Below are 17,447 nucleotides of genomic sequence, written 5' to 3' on the forward strand. Positions count from 1 at the left end.
ATCATCATATTGCATTGGAAGCATATCAGATCAGTTCACACAGTCCAATCCAGATTCTGTTCTATGTATTGCAGAATTATTTCTCACGTTGCACAGTATTCAATTTGCTGTGAAACCATCTTCTCCTTGTCAGGATGTTTTACGCCTCATTCAAAAGAGTGCTTTTTGGGAGGCGTCACCAAAACTTTCAAGTCTCATTCTAGTGGACATTACTCATTACATTATTGTATCCTGGGGATATACCTTCTTTTTTTGAGTAAACACATTAGCAACAAAGTCGTGTGCGAGTTCTTGGGAAACCATTACAATTTCCTATACCAGTGTTATTTGTGGCCGACCTGGATGAATTCCTGTTTTTCCTTTATCCTTGCTTATGCCTTATGATCCTTCTCTTTTGTTGAGCCTGTTTGTTTGTAAAACTAGCTGAATCTGCATTGCCCCCTGACTATTTTGGTCAGACCTGCCGTGTACTGAAGAAAAGTCTTGTACTGTACCTTTATATAAATCGTTTACAGTTCAAGTAGCGGTGTTCATTCTTGAGAACTGTAGATATGCCACATGTTGCAATACAATTCAAGGGACCAGCATGAGAGTTCTTCATAGATGAAGTTATAATGTGGTGTACACTTGAAGAGACCTATTACAGTACACTTCAGGAAGAGACCTGTGAAGTTGTCAAAGCTTTGTATACTTTGATTTTGTATGTGAAGAACTGTCATGCTGTTTCCCTGTACATGGGTACTCACGTTCAGTAACCAAGGTCCACCACCAAGACAGGTTTCAGCACAATATTCCAAAGCAAGTTGTCTTGGTGATATTTAAGCTTTACATGCAGTGCATGCATGCCCAAAGCATTGGAGTGGTTCTGAACGCATGTATGTAAAATATCATTTAGTCAGTAAGTATATTATTATATTGTCGTTCTTTGCCAAGCTTTTTTTTTTCCATCTTTAACAATTTTTCTTCTTATATTTTTAGATATATGTCCATTGAATAATGGAAGCATAATATTTGTAATAACTGTGAGAACTATAAGAGGATTCACTAAACGCAGTTAAATCGTGACACAGAAAGTGGCATTACCCAAAATAGGAACGGACATTATGTTTACCAAAATGAATAGTTGTAATTGATCCAATTCGCATGTGCTTAACGCCATGTTAGAAATGCGTTAACTTGCATTTCTTACCGTAAGTGATGGCTACAAGTAAAGTTTAAGCTTAGTTATCACTAAGATAACTTACTTTATATGTATTGTGCTGGCTGTGTGGTTACCCTTGATTACTGAACTTGAGCACCCATGTACTGTATAGAGAAACCGCATGAGATTTCTTTGTGGATTCACTGCTGTTCAGAACCTGAAATATTGCTTTTGCTGGGGTGGAGAGAGGAGAGGGAAATAACACCAAAAATAATACAAATTGGTTAAATTATAGCTAACTCTGACGTTACACCCATCCAGACACTGTTAACAGTGCTGTCTTAACGCATGGGCATGCTGGGCAGTTGCCCGGGGGCCCCACGAGTATAGGCGCCCCATGCTAATCTATGCACAGACCAGAATTTAACACTAATTTCCCAATCACCCGCCTCCACATTCAAATATCCCGCTAACTCAGTAGAAGGAGAAAAATTACGACTTGTAGCGGTGAGTTGACAGGGCCCAGTGCACTGCTTTGCTCGGGGCCTATAATGCTGTTAAAATGGCCCTAACGGTAAAAGCCCCATTCAGGGTCTGGGTAGGAATAACGCCAGGTTTAACGCTGACTTAAGTAATGTTACTTCCCTGTATTAGCCCTAATGGATTTGAGTGAATAGGGGATGATATATTAACACCATATTTACATATCACTATCATCACTAATGTCCATTTTAGTTAACACAATGCTCTTTATGGGCGAAAACATGGCTTAACGTTACATTATTATTCTTAGTCAACATACTGTTGCGGCCACCTTTAATCTAACACTTACCCGGATTTATCCGGGCCTTTTCTTCTTTTCTTCCGGAGTTTCCCGCGCGGCGGCCGCATCATCAGATAAGCGCTAATGGCTCTTATCATTGAAAGCGCCCGAGGCGCGGGAAACCGGCCGAAAAGAAGCCGCGCACCTCCGCAGTTTTAAAATTCCCGCGGTGGCAGCCGCATTAGGTTAAAGGCGGCCGCCACTGTAGCGTTACTATTAACTTAGGTTAACGTCACTTTAAGTGGCTCTACGGAGTTTAGTGATTCTGATCTGACCCCCAATCTGATCCCCAACTTCCAAAAAGTATGCTTAGAGGCACACCCAACTTTTGTTCTTCTTTCTACATGCATCAAATATCATCAGATTTCTTCATAGCAGGAAATGCTCTTCCCAAGTCTAAGTCTAAGAAAGGTAGATGCGTGGAAAGGTAAATACTAACAAACACAAGTGTTTCCTGCCTCCAGATGGAGGGAGAGATGCAAAAAGTCCCAAGATTGTATGCACTTGGTCACCTATTATATGGTGATACAATAAATAGGTATGTAAATCCTAGTAGTAGAAGCTCATTCTAATAAATATTCTATTGGAAGAGCTACTCTGAAAGAACCCAATGAAAGGGATCAATCAAAATAGAAAAACAATTTTCTTGGCGCTAAATATGATAAAGTAAATGGAGTAGTGATATCTAAAAACAGCGACCACGCCGACGAGCAGCAATGAGAACATATAACCAATAGTAGGTCAGGTAATGGTTCTAATAATTAACCAAGACATTTCACAAGAGTACTGCAACAAACAGTCTCCTCAGGTTTGACACCAACCACCCTCCACACCTGGTTCGCAATATACATGGCTTCATAGGAACTGTACCACTCACCAAGACTTCGAGTATGAAGCAACTGAGATGACAGCCAGATTCATAGCAAGGGGCAATAGTAAAAAATGTCTAAAAAAGGTATAGAAATGTGTCCAGTCTTTGAATCACCAGGAACTACTTGCTCCAAACAAATGTAGTCAAAATCAACCAAAATTAATCGGAATCGTGGGTAACTACAATAATAAATGGAACCAGATCAGCGTGATATTGCAAAAACATTGGCATCCCCTGTTTGACGATGATTATCTTAGACTGAAGCCAACCCTAGTCAGCAGGAGAGTGCATGCCATCAAAGAATTGCTGGTCCATAATCATTATTCAGCTCCATCAATCACTACATGGCTCCCCCAAAAGCCTCAAGGTTCCTTCAAATGTGGGAGGCGCAAAGCCTGCTCCTTCATGTTACCAGATTAAACCATTCCCAAACTGGAACTATTCAAAACAATTTGAGATCCACCACTTCATTAACTCCCAGATGACAGGGGTTATATAGTTTGCTTCCAGTGGTTGTAGCAAGAAATATGTGGAAAAGACCCGTCACCAGCTCAGACGACGGGTCTTGGAACATGTGGGGTCTATCAGGAATCAGCTTGAGACCCTCATAGCCAGACACATGTACGAGGCAAACAATGGTGTCTGGGGGCTCTCGGGTGGTCCCACAGCTGTCTGGGGGCTCTCGGCTGGTCCCCACAGCTGTCTGGGGGCTCTTGGGTGGTCCCTGTGGGTGTCCGGGGGTCCTCAGGTTGTCCCCTGGGGTGTCTGGTGCCCTCGGGTGGTCCCTGCGGAAGTCCGGGGTCCTCGGGTGATTCCCGCGGGTGTCCGGGGTCCCCGCTGGCCTGCGGTACCAATCCTGTGCCTACAAAAATATATATATATATATGCATACATTCAAATAAATACATCTATCCTTCTCCCCCCCCCAATACTTACATATCCAGATATGGATAATAGCTCATTTGACATGATAAAATCTAACATTAGCCAGCCAGCATAAATAAAGTAATCCTTGTTTGTAATCTGGATAGCTTGTTTTTATTTCATTTTCCAATTGTTTAGCATTTTTAATTAATGATTTATTTTGTTGGCTACTGGTTTTACTTGATGTGTTGGCTAGTGATTTTATTAATTAATTGATTTGTTGGCAAGTGGTTAAAATCAATTAATTGTTTTGGTTAGTGCTTTTATTAATTTAATTGATTGGTTGTCTAGTGCTTTTATTTATGTATTTAATTGGTTGGCTAGGGCTTTTATTTATTTAATTGGTTGGCTAGTGCATTTATTTATTGAATTAGGTGTTTAGGTGCTTGTGTATATCTTTTATTATTGATGAGGATACCCTTCATGATGGCAGCGGTAAGTAGAACGGTTTATTTACTTTATTTATGCTGCCTGGCTAGCTAATGTTTTATTTTATAATGGGTAAATGTATTGTTATACATATCTGGATAATAGTAATTTTGCCATTACTGTACTGTATGTATTGGGGGAGGGGGTGTATTTATTTGAATGTATGCATATATTTTTTTTAGGTACAGAATTGGTACCGCAGGCCAGCGGGGACCACCGTACACCCACGGGAACCACCCAAGGGCCCCCAGACACCCACGGGGTCCACCTGAGGACCCATGGGGACCATCTAATGCCCCCTGGACACCTACGGGACAACCAGAGGGCCCCCAAACACCCGTGGGACTTTCCAAGGGCCCCCAGACACCTGCGGGGACCACCCAATGGCCCACAGACACACGTGGGGACCACGCTAGGGCCCCCAGACACATGTGGGGACATCCTCAGGGCAACAGACACCCTCGGAGACCACCTGGAGGCCCACGGACACTCGCAGGGACTACCCGGGGAAACCTGCTGGCCTCTGGTATCAATCCTGTGTATAAAAAAAATCAAAATGCTTTTATGTGGGGGCACAGGGGGTGGATCTGGTGTGTATTGGTGGTTAGTACATATTGTTATGTTTATTGGGGGCAGAGGGGGTGAGTGAAGGGCCATGTACCCACTTCGCTCACCCCCTCTGTCCTCAATAAACCTGCTATTGTGCCTTAACCTCTTCATTTCCTTAGCGGTAAGGTAATGCAGCTTTAATGTAATTTTCATTAATAGTGTATGGGAGCAGGGGTCTCCTGAGCTGAAGCGCTTTGATTTATGCTTCAGCGACCCCCTGCTTCCCAAGTTACAGGCCCTGGTATGGGGCATCAGGTGCCGGTATCGCTGCCATTTTAAAATAATCCGCGTCATGTGACCTGGGGATTTAAATAATGGAGATACCGGCACCCCATATCTGGGCCTGTAACTCGAGACGCAGGGGGTCCCCGAGGCTGAAATCAATGCGTTCATCTCAGGAGACCGCCTGCTCCTGCGCACTATTAATAAAAAGTACATTGAAGTAGCTTCATTACCATAGCAGATAGCCGCTACGGTAAAAAAATTTGTTCAATTTTTCTGTTTGGTTTTTAGCGGGGGGGTCTTCGGAGCAGAACCACGTTGATTTGAGGTCCGGGGACCCCCTGCTTCCCAAAATACAGGCCCCGTTATGGGGTGCCGGTATCTCCTATGCATTTAAATGTCCCACGTCACGTGAAGGTGGTAATAAAATGCATAGGAGATACCAGCACCCCATAACAGGGCCTGTATCTCGGGAAGCAGGGGGTCCCTGGACCTCAAATCAATGAGGTTCTTCTCCGGAGACCCTGCTACAATACACTAGTATTACATTGTATTTTAAGAATTTTTGATCTCTGGCGAGATTTGCGCAGGGGGAGGCGGCTCTCACTCTGCAGCAGAAAGAAATCGTTGGGTGAGCCCTTTTCAAAGAGGCGATCATCACATCGCCGGCCACTCGCCAGTTTTACATTGTTGCTATCACAGGTATTCTGGGCTTTCTGCAGACCATGATAGTGTAACCTGTAGCTCACCACAAACCAGACGCGACCGCGAGGCTGAGGTAGGGAATTGTATAAACGCCAACCCACAACCGCGAGGGCGCGCCTAGAGTGTAGATTGGTCTTGCAATCCAGGTCAGGAGTATAGAAGGTAGAGTAGTCGTTTATACTTTCCGGGTCTGGATTAGAGAGTAGCGGATCTTTGGGTACTTTGCCAAGGTCAGGATTGGAGAGTAGTCATTGAGGATAGCCAAGGTCAGGAGCAGAGAATTCAGAATGGTCGTGCGCAAGCCGGGTCAGGAGAGGAGACATGCGGAGTCCAATTACGAAGCAGGGGTCAGGCAGCAGCAGGAACAAGGCAGGATGCAGCAAGGTACAAGGCAGGAATACAGCGAGGCACGGCGTCACACAAGGTTATGCTCAGCAAGGAATGAATGAGCAAGGCAGGTATTTAAGGAGCCATCAACCAATGAAGAGCCAGGGCGGAGCAGAAGAGGGGAATTCTATAGGCTGCTGGGACACACAGATGTGCCCTATGACACAGCCAAATTAGAAGCGGAGGCGGAGCTACGTGTCGCATGCATCGCCGTTGTGGAAGACTGGCGACATGCAGAGCATGCCCGAGTCATGGAGGCGGTACTGAGCGCACGGTGATCTGTGCGCATCACTGGGGTCAGGGGGCGGAGTCCGGTGCGCGCGTCACTCCCGCGCTGGTCCTGCCTGTCACAGGAGCGGGGGCGGAGACTTGGAAGGAGGTTAGAGGGGAGGCTGGGCGAACGAGCGTGCCGCACGCTTGTGCGGAGGCGGGGCCTGGAGACGGAGCCCGCGGAAGGACATACTGACTGCGCATAGTAACAGGACCATGAGATCGCGCATTCTGGACGTCTGTCGTGGCAGGGGTTTTCAGGTGAGGAGATGGTCTCCAGCCGCCAGAATGGCAAATCCTCACAGATAGCAAAAGCTGTCAAAACTGTCGATTTAAACAGCCCGACGATTTATTTTTTTCCGGCGCTTAGTTCATAGGCCCCTGTGTGTCTCTGTGTATGATTGTGTTATATATGTGTGTGTTTATGCATGTGTAGGGCATGTGTGTGTCTATGTACTGTATGTATGTCTACTTGTTTATTTGTATGTGTGTCTGTGTGTATTTTTTATTTTTTTGGCACAAACAGAATGAAGGTTAACGCCAATGTCCCTTTAGAGTCTGTATATCAAAGTATATGTTCTGCTAAACTGGTGAAATGAACACTTGATTTAGGATTTAATTAGATATGTTTGTGCTACTTAAACAGTCCTGCGTTTTTTATATATAAGTCCTGTACGGAGAGCCGGCTAGAAGTCTTTAGCTGGTTTGGGAGATCAAAGGAGCTGCTGGGAGAAAATGAACAATTGGCTTGAAATAACTTCTAAATTTGCAATAAAATCCTTCATGCACTGTACTTATAAAATATATATATATTGCTAAACTAAAGCAACTGGATTTTTTTCTTTGATTAATATGGTTGTTTTTGCTTCAGCCCCCGAGTTGCACTAGTTTTGTTTCTATACATGGAGCACATATTTTGTAAATCTGTCATTTCAAGTCAGGGGAGATAATGGGAATGAAATCTTCATTGCCATTGAGAAGACCGATTCCCAGCATGTTGAATAACCTGGGGCCAGAGCCCTAGATATATTTTCTAATATCAATACCTGACATCTATTATCTTGCGTAGTGTAGAAGTAAATGTGTTTTATTAAGGTGTTGAAGTAAAATGTTTGATATGGTGAAAAGATTGGAGGGGGGAAAAGTGGCTTAATGGGGGGCAGGAGGGGTGCCTGGGAAAGCTACTTCCTTGCCTGGGGCTAAATATGCTCTTAATCCGACTCAGCTTTCTCTTTTCCTGTTGCATAGTTTGTAATTTACAAGCACATGCACATTGTCTTTACAAAAATGGGCTGGCAAATATAGTATTGTTGAATACTAGACTACTAAAATTCAAGCCACTGCCTTCTGGAAATAACCCCAACCTCTCCATGTTAATCACAGAAGATCAGAACCTTGGAATTGTCATTGAAAAAAATAAGTACAGTACCAGGACAAATACATTTAGATGTAACATCAAATAGTGACTCGTAAGCTTATTTGAACTTTCTTTTATAATGGTTTTGTGGCCCACCTTACAGACATAACTTTGCAGGAATGTAAAGAGAAAGTAAAGTCGTGCCACTTATTTCCTAACGGTTTAGGAAAGTTTTGCCATTTGCTTGCTGTTCTGCCGCTCCTATATTTATATTTCGTCAGTGACATAATCTTCTCCTGGATGACCAATATGTTTCACAAACTGTACCCCATTTGCAAAACTACCTGGCTTTTGTTTTCTTCGTGTATCTAAAATTCTTTCCCGTGCTAGAGAAGATTTTGGTACTATTTATTTAAATGGAGCTGCATTCTTCCTAGCAATGAGGAAGTGGCTTCCTAGCATATTGAATATGGGCCAAAAATCCTTTGCTTCAATGCCTCATACTCCATCTCCTTTATTGGGTTTACATCCCTACTAGCACCTACATGAACCAATAGCAGTGCAATGTCTGGTTGATTGATGACTTGATTGATCGGACACTGTAAGTGTTTTTAAGTAGTGTTTCAGAATAAGATGACATTCTTAAATGTTGGACTTCATTTCCTTTAGTTCTTCCATTATGTGTGATGTATTTGTGTGCTGATCACTCTGACGTCGCAGAGCTTTTCGTTGCTCTTTTCCGCCTCTTCTGTTCTCTTCTAACAGTGCTTTATTTGCGATGGCATTGTTACTCTTTGGACAGGGCCACATGGGTCAATGGTGGTACAAATATTGGATAGTCATTCATTAAGCTTTTCAGTCCAAAAACAACAAAATCATGCATTTTGTTAAATTTGGTTAAGTAAGTTAATGACATTGTTTGGATATTAAGAAAATATTTCTATGACCTAGGTGTTATTGACCCTTTAATAATTTGCTGTATTGGTTTTCTCCCTTGAAAATCTTAATCACTATGATTCACATAAACCCTTATCATTTTCAGTGCACATTGTATAGTATAATCTTTCAATGCTGTTGAGAAAAAAAAAACAATGGTCTTATGTAATAGACCGCAAAACTGATGGTGGAGCTCATCAAAGGATATTCTCTGAGGTGACAAACTATGAACTGACCCAGGGACTTTTGATTGAAATAATTCTACATGGAGAAAAAAAATGTTTTATCTGGGTTGCTTTTAGTTTTATATTTTTCAACGTAAAGTTATTTAAATTATTGATCTCAGAGTATGATCCCACAACTCTCAAAGGATGATGTCAATGCAACCGTGAGAGTACAGCATTTATGTATAGTTTGAAAGAACAGCAATTGTAATGGTGGTACATTCCAGTGCTCTTATTCTCTCCACATTGGCATTCTAAATAATGCATAATCACCAGACTGGTTTAGGGTGCTCGAAGTGGCCTGATGAAAGTATTGGTACTGTGTCTGATTTTAAAAAAAGATCCACGTTTATGAAGCATTGTTGAAAAGCTCTTCGAGCTGTATTTTGAAAGGTGAAGTGGATTCTTAAAAAAAAATGTTTTTAACAGTCTGTAATTATATGTTTGTGGCTAAAGAGTAGCGTGAAAATAAAAAGTTGGATTAGTCCATATTCCCTAGCACCATTACACTTTACTATTAATACAGTGTAGATGCCAGTTGATGCTGACTACAGATATGCAACATCAGACTTTGTCTGTGATCTTGATTATAATGACTAATTACAGCTTTCCATAGCTGTCTAATAAAAGACATCACAGCTTTCAAAAGTCATATAAATAGCAACATGATTGCCGTGTGATTTGATGCAGATTCGTGGGCATCACCTTAGGAATCGAATTATTCTTGCTTTCAAAAGAGCAGAATAACTTCTACAAAGGAATAGTGTAGCTGAGGTATTTGTTTTCAGGTACGTGTTGCATTTTATTGAATCACTCTCAAAATGCTACAGAACAGGCAGCGACAAACGTTCTGAATATTAAATGCAATTCCTTTTTGTATTTCCAGTAGCTAGTAGAGCAATAAAATTCCTTAACTGCTTCTTTTTAACTTGCAAGTTAAACAAAAAAAAAAAAGCATGGTATGTTGCTAAATCTCTTTTCATAAGCACTGCCGAGAAACAACTCCAATCCTTGTTAGAAAATTGCAGAGTCTAGGACTGACAAAGAGCTCATGCTTGTTCTATTGTTAGTGCTCCAATGTCCGGAGAGTGGAGCCCTTTACAGCTGCATGGATCCTGCCTGGCTCAGCTGTACTATTTAAGGAGAGGAGGTTTGTCAATTTCTGGTCACAATAGAGAGAGTTTTTCAGTGCCTGTTGCAGGGCTGAGCACAGTTGGGGATCAATGCTAGCCATTCAAACTGCACCCTCTTTCATTGCTTTGATTTGTTAATTCAAGACTAAAGGTCCACCGAGGGGATTTAGGGTGTTTAAGAAAGCTGATGAACTGTTTAAAAAAACTGATGAACTGAGAGCGTTTATAGCCTTGGTGTGGCAATGTCACGCTTGTGCTCCTACACACAAGCGCAGAGAAAGGGAAGGGACCCGATAGTGAGGTGGGGAATCCGCAGGAGAGACGAAAGGGAGTGAGTTGCCGCGCAGCTGGGGATCAGCGCACGTAGTCACGTGAGTGCGCCACACGCATGAGAATGCGCGACGCATCCAGAGGTGCGGAGCCAAGCTCAGGGACACAACTAGCCCAGCTGCATGTGTGCGCATGCTCTGGCAGCAGAGCGGGGATGCGCGTGTTCTCAGGCACCAACGCGGGGGAAAGCCAACGCTTCAGCACAGGAGTCTGGAACAGGCCTCTACGTGGAGAATAGCAGCAGACCTTAAGAACTCAGGAACACAGGCCTTAGCGTGGGGAGTAGCAGTACTGACCTCTGCGTGGAGGGTAGCAGCAGGCCTCAGGAAATCAGGAACGCAGGCCTCTGCATGGAGAGTAGCAGCAGGCCTCAGGATACTCTGGTACTAATAACGAGAACTAGAGAGGAGCAGGGGAGGTAGAGTCCAGAGCACAAGGTAACAATAGAATTGCTTCTTGGAGGAATTCCAGCCTCCTAAAAGGCATAGTGCCAGTAACAGAAGAGTGCAGCAAATACTAAGTTCAAACTAAGGGTTGTTTAGTTGAATACTTTGGCCAAGGTATTGTAAGCCTGCTACCACGTCAAGGTAAACCCTATCAGCAGGTCCTACACTACCCGATGGTAAACTAACCTCAGTGATAGAATGAGTGACTGTCCCAGTCTTCCGGAATCCAAAGGAGATGAGTACAGGTCCCAGAGGAAGTTCAAGCAGGAACAGCATAGAGTACTGGGGTAGTACTTTGCAGGGCCCTGGGCAGGTAGCCACTGACTGCTTTTAAAAGGAAGCGGCAGCTGTTAGCAATGAGAAAGTAAGAGAGAGGCTTACTTCCTGACAGGAGGAAGAGGGCAGGATTTGCCAGGAAGCAAGATGGCATCGTTTGCGTCAGAATCCTTAAAGACACAGGATCTTGACTCGCAACTAGAGGGCGGTGATCAGAAGTAAACAGGTAAGGAAGGAACACGCCGCAGGGGGCGTGTTTCGAGCATAGTTACAGTACCCCCCTCTTCAGGATCGAACTCCGAGCGATCCAACAGACTAAGGGGCAGAGATGCATAGGAAGATAGACTCGCAGCTAGAGGGCAGCGCCCGCCACACAGAGAATCAACAGGGAATCTTGACTCGCAGCAAGAGGGCGGCGCATGCCATACAGAGAGACATCAGAGAAGCTTGGCACACAGGTAGAAAATACGCCACAAGGGGGCGTGAAACTTGACTCGCAGCTGGAGGGCGGCGCACGCCGTCACGTGTACGCGCCACGCGTGAGAGAATGCGTGACGCGACCAAGGGTGGCCTGGCTCCGTGGAACGAGTAGGGAACCGCGGTTGCGTAAATGCTCTATAAGGAGAGCGGGAACTGAAATGCGGCAGGTAAGGAGGGAGCATGCCGCGGGGGGCATATTCCCCGATTACTTACAGTACCCCCCCTTCAGGATCGAACTCCGAGCGATCCTTACTAGAGGGGGGACTATTCCAGAGAGTTCTTACCACAGTGGTCAGCACAGTTGGGTCTCGGGAGATTCCAAGGAGCGGTCCGCAGAGTGTCTGGGCTGCTGTATGAACAGTAACTATGAACAGGGTCAGGACTTAGAAACAGCACGGCCAGGGAACTCCCGTACAGCACTCCATGGTCCGGACCTCAAGGGCTCCCTCCTGGAGTAGGAGGAAAAACAATTCTGGAGTGAAGAAGAGAAATTAGGGTCTCCCAACGGTGGAAGGTTTTAGGAACAGGAGAGATTGCGGGGCCACCTCTGGGGACCGTTTGTTTGGCCAAGCATAATGTCACGCTTGTGCTCCTACACACAAGCGCAGAGAAAGCGAAGGGACCAGATAGCGAGGTGGGGGATCCGCAGGAGAGACGAAAGGGAGTGAGTTGCCGCGCAGCTGGGGATCGGTGCACGTAGTCACGTGATCGCGCCGCACGCAGGAGAATGCGCGACGAATCCGGAGGTGCGGAGCCAAGCTCAGGGATACGACTAGCCCAGCTGCATGTGTGCGCATGCTCTGGCAGCAGAGCGGGGATGCGCGTGTTCTCAGGCACCAACGCGGGGGAAAGCCAACGCTTCAGCACAGGAGTCTGGAACAGGCCTCTGCGTGGAGAATTGCAGCAGACCTTAAGAACTCAGGAACACAGGCCTTAGCGTGGGGAGTAGCAGTACTGACTTCTGCGTGGAGAGTATTAGCAGGTCTCTGGAAAAATGGTGACACAGGCCTCTGCGTGGAGGGTAGCAGCAGACATCAGGAACGCAGGCCTCTGCATGGAGAGTAGCAGCAGGCCTCAGGATACTCGGGTATTAATAACGAGAACTAGAGAGGAGCAGGGGAGGTAGAGTCCAGAGCACAAGGTAACAATAGAATTGCTTCTTGGAGGAAGTCCAGCCTCCTAAAAGGCATAGTGCCAGTAACAGAAGAGTGCAGCAAATACTAAGTTCAAACTAAGGGTTGTTTAGTTGAATACTTTGGCCAAGGTATTGTAAGCCTGCTACCACGTCAAGGTAAACCCTATCAGCAGGTCCTACACTACCCGACGGTAAACTAACCTCAGTGGTAGAATGAGTGACTGTCCCAGTCTTCCGGAATCCAAAGGAGATGAGTACAGGTCCCAGAGGAAGTTCAGGCAGGAACAGCATAGAGTACTGGGGTAGTACTTTGCAGGGCCCTGGGCAGGTAGCCACTGACTGCTTTTAAAAGGAAGTTGCAGCTGTTAGCAATGAGAAAGTCACAGAGAGGCTTACTTCCTGACAGGAGGAAGAGGGCAGGATTTGCCAGGAAGCAAGATGGCGTTGTTTGCTTCATAATCCTTAAAGACACAGGATCTTGACTCGCAACTAGAGGGCGTTGATCAGAAGTAAACAGGTAAGGAAGGAACACGCCGCAGTGGGCGTGTTTCGAGCATAGTCACAGTAGAAATTAAACAGGTAAGGAAGGAACACGCCGCAGGGGGCAATTTTCATAGTCCGTGGCAAATACTGGCTCTGAGGGAGCTGTGTCCTTGTTAACCCTCTTGTTATTAAAATGCACAAGCACTGCGTTTCTCAATATTTCAACCCTATTTTATTGTCATTACCACCTTCTGTGCCCTTCGGCTTGTTGGTGGCTCTAAAGATTCTCTTAGATTGGGTTTGAAAACTTCACCTTAAACACTAGATTAGACTGATGTTCTGTTTTCCGTGCTCCTGTTGATTTGTTGAACCTTCGCCGGGCTGGAAAGCATGTAGCAGCTTGATGGGGAGACAGCTTGCTAATATGATTTACCAGTCTACAGTCATGCACAATAAGTGTGAATAAATACAAGGGTCTCACAGAATCAACCCTAGCCTTTCCTTTTCTCTTATTTTTTTTCTTGTGTCAGGAATATAATTCATGCCCTTACAGAAGCACGATATGCTATGAATAAGTTACAAAACAATACCATTTATTTTTTTGAAGTGGGTTGGAGCTTTCAAATACATTTTATGAGGATGAGATGAGTACTGTTGTTTAGACAGTATACATTGCTCAATTTACTGTATACAGTTATTGTATAACTGCTGCTAAACATTTAACTCCCTGAGTACAATGGATTGATGGAATGTATTGTCCTTAGAGTAACTTTTTTATTTATATTTATTAAGTGCATGGCAAGCCCTTATGTTCTGTTTTGTATACATTTTTGTCAAGTGTTTTTAAGTAAATTCTTTCAGTTAATTTCTCCATGTGTGACGTAATATAATAAAATACTTGATAATAAGAGGTTTTCGAAACATTTGTTGGCTTTTTGTAATGGGTTTATCGAAGAAGGTTTTGTTGCTAATATAAAAAACAAAACTAGAATCCTTTATTATGGTCAGACTGATAATCGCAGGCACTTCCCAGGGCGGAACCTATACTAAAATCTGACTGAGGTGCTAAATCTGAAGCAGAGACTGGTGAAAAGTCTTAATTATATTAAACTTTTAACAATTGACCAGCCACAAGTTTATGGGATGACATTACTTTGAAAGAGTCTGAATAATCTCCAGTATGAGTTAATGCACTGCAATTCCACGTTAACGGCTACTCAAGTCAATGGCAGGTAACGTGGGATTGCAGTGTGTTAAGGTGCGTTGGAAGTTTAGGAATCTCTCCCTTAGACAACACTTTCATGAAAAAATTATTTGCAGAGATATTTCAGTTTTTGTCCGGTGGGTTAACAAATAATCTTCACTCAAAGATATGTTTCTTTGTAAACACGTTGGACCACTTTATGACCATCTTGGAGATTACCACTGCACGCATTCTTCTCTGTTTTGTTTTTCTTTACAGGTACTGATTACCTAAGATACATTTTTTTTTTCTCGGGTTTGTAAGTTTAGGAGGATCAAAATACTGACTTTATTATGGTACTTAAGTATTGTTCACAACCATCATATATTTTAAAACTTAAAATCCCTTTATGACATATATATATATATATATATATACATATATATATATATATATATATATATATATATATATATATGCGGTAAGAATGTAAATGACAATACCCTTTTAGTGTATTCTCAAAAGTGATAGTGTGGGTTTGTGAATTAAAAAAGTAAAGCTAGGCCAAACCATCTTCTACTACAGCACTTCAGTAACTACTGTAGTTAGGAGTTTTAAAAGTTGCTTTCATGTTTTCCTAGATCCCCATGTAATTGTCAGTGGTTTCTGTTCTTATAATGCTCTTAGTGTTTTATCTGCAGTTTTACGGATAAGGTAAGTTGAAGGTTAAAAGTGTGCTGTACGAGGAATAATTAAACTATAGAGACCAAATGGTACAAACTGCTCTGGATATCCTGCACCCTTCAAGTGAAATTATGCAACACATTAGATAATGTCTTTACTACGAATTTGCAATAAATGGTTATGCGAGTTTGCATTGAAATGTAAATGAATGGAATGAATAATATATTTAACATCTTCGATGTGGGGGAGCCCGGACAGACTAATTCCTGGTCTTACTCGTTGCTTCTCTCTCCAAATCTCAGTTGGTGACAGGTCCCCTTCCTTTGCGTTTTAGTGATGGATCAACATTACAAATATCCAATCTTTTCTTCCAGTAACTGCCTAGACTCTTGTGTATGGGCTTCAGCTCCCTTACTTCCTTTAGAAACCTATACCAGGACATTTAGGCTCAAAGTCATTATCTCCAAGTGAAATCATGTTTCTTATCCTGTAATGAGGTTCAATACTGAAGACCATTTCTAACCTAAGCAGAAGAAAATATTGTCTTCACTAGTTGTGTAAGCAAAAATAATTGTGGGTAAACATGGGTAAGCAGTGTTATTTTACTCATTTCTATTGACAATAACAGTGGTGTGCACCTCTTAATGGGTGAACAGTAATATGGCCCTATGCCATTCCATGATAGGCAGCTGATTCAGCCGTGAACTAGTTGTAGATGAGTTTGAAGGGAAACTCATGCTTGAATCTACTGTAGCTTCACTGAAACTCATGATATCTTATTTGATCTCTGGAGGGTTTTTTTTTTTTAACAATTTATGGTTCTGTTTGGGCACCCCTAAACCTCTCCAAACATTTTTGAATTACTTTAAAGTATTTGCATTTACCACCTCCACTGGGAGTTGATTCTATGCATTTATATTCCCCCTATCTCTCCTTCTTCTATATTCAGAGCCTGGCTTCTTCTTCTAGCATTTCTGTATCGCAAAATAATTCTTACGTTCTGTGCCTTATTGATGTTGAAGATACAATATTTGAAAGCTTCTCATATATTGACTTGGACACAAGAATGGAGGAAATTTGAGAGAGATCAGTTCAGCAAATACTATCTGTGTTATGTTTTGTTGTTTAATATTTCATATTTTGGTTATAAAATAACCAAACTGCTTTGTGCTCGTGCCTTATGTAATATACTTTCCATCTTCTGTATGAAGGCAGTAAGGCAAAATGTTTCCCTTATTTACACGTCTGCACACATTGTTAAGAAACAGGAAATTACATTAGGAAAGGATTTAAGCTCCTCTCCTGTGGAGAGACTCCCTATGAACAGGGCAGGGACAGGAGATCTCAACAAATGTAATCTCTTACTTCTTAACAGGAGCACATCCTTCCCCTTTTGAGTTTCACTGAGAAGCATTTGTTTTGCAATTTGAATGAGAAACAAAGAAACAACGATATTTCTGAAACACTTATTGACCTTTTTTGCTTTGTTTTAAATCACTTTGTTATCCATGGACAAAGTATCTAGCATCTAGGCTGGTTTATGGTACAAGATTAACAGGTATTACTAAAAGATACAATCTTCAAAGCAAAATCATTACTGCGACACAGGTGAGACAGAGAGAAGAAAATCTTGTCTCAGATGTTAAGAATTTGATATATTTGTACTTTACAATTGTATGTGTCTAATTTGATACGAAAACATCCAAACCATTTCCCCTTGGGATGACATTTCCTTAAATGCTATATTTCTCCTACTCGTTTAGCAGTTGGCTCTTTCAAATATGCACGTTTTTTTAATATCCATTGTTAAGCGGGCTGCAAAGTGTAAAACAGTTTTTAAATTAATGTTACTGCTTACTGTACAAGCAGAACAGTTAGTGCTAATTCACATAAAGAACAGTCCAGGTCAAATTGCTTGATTTCCTGGCGAAACATACAGTTCTCTGATCAGGAAATTATAGCATTATTGACTTCAAGTGCTGGTCTGTCATCATTTCAGAGTGTTTCATTAGCACTCATTACCGAATCTGTTAAATGAATACTGCATTTTTTTTTTTTTTTTTATCCTTTCCAGCAATGGTATAGCAGCTCCATTGAAGTCATATGTATGTGGCTGGTTGATAGACTAGACCTTCAGCTTCATGTCTACCAGCTAAAAACCATCATCAAGATTGTGAAGGTAAAATCAGTCTTTTAATTCTATACATTACCATTGTGAGACCAAAAAAAAAGCTCTGATCTATAATGCATTTTAGTCTTTGTGTCATAGTTGACATGTTTACAATGTTAATAACCTTTATTGTCTCTATTTGCAGGTTTGAAATAAACATTTAATAAACATAGGTGACTGCATAGCAATATTATCTTTCATGTTTCTTGTTATATTGTATTTGTAAGAC

The 17,447-nt window shown here is 42.6% G+C and overlaps 1 protein-coding gene across 13 annotated transcripts in view; it reads left to right on the forward strand.

Annotated features, from left to right (window-relative positions):
- The window catches only part of CADPS2 (calcium dependent secretion activator 2), a 516,545-nt gene that overhangs the window by 484,497 nt on the left and 14,601 nt on the right, over nucleotides 1–17,447 (forward strand). For all 13 annotated transcript variants that reach the window (XM_075599906.1, XM_075599904.1, XM_075599908.1 and 10 more), the window contains one exon: nucleotides 17,123–17,227. In XM_075599906.1, the coding sequence (XP_075456021.1) occupies nucleotides 17,123–17,227 (105 nt within the window). The remainder of the gene's footprint in view (nucleotides 1–17,122; nucleotides 17,228–17,447) is intronic.

The sequence above is a fragment of the Ascaphus truei genome, chromosome 5, assembly GCF_040206685.1.
Source record: "Ascaphus truei isolate aAscTru1 chromosome 5, aAscTru1.hap1, whole genome shotgun sequence".
In the NCBI taxonomy this organism is placed as follows: domain Eukaryota; kingdom Metazoa; phylum Chordata; class Amphibia; order Anura; family Ascaphidae; genus Ascaphus; species Ascaphus truei.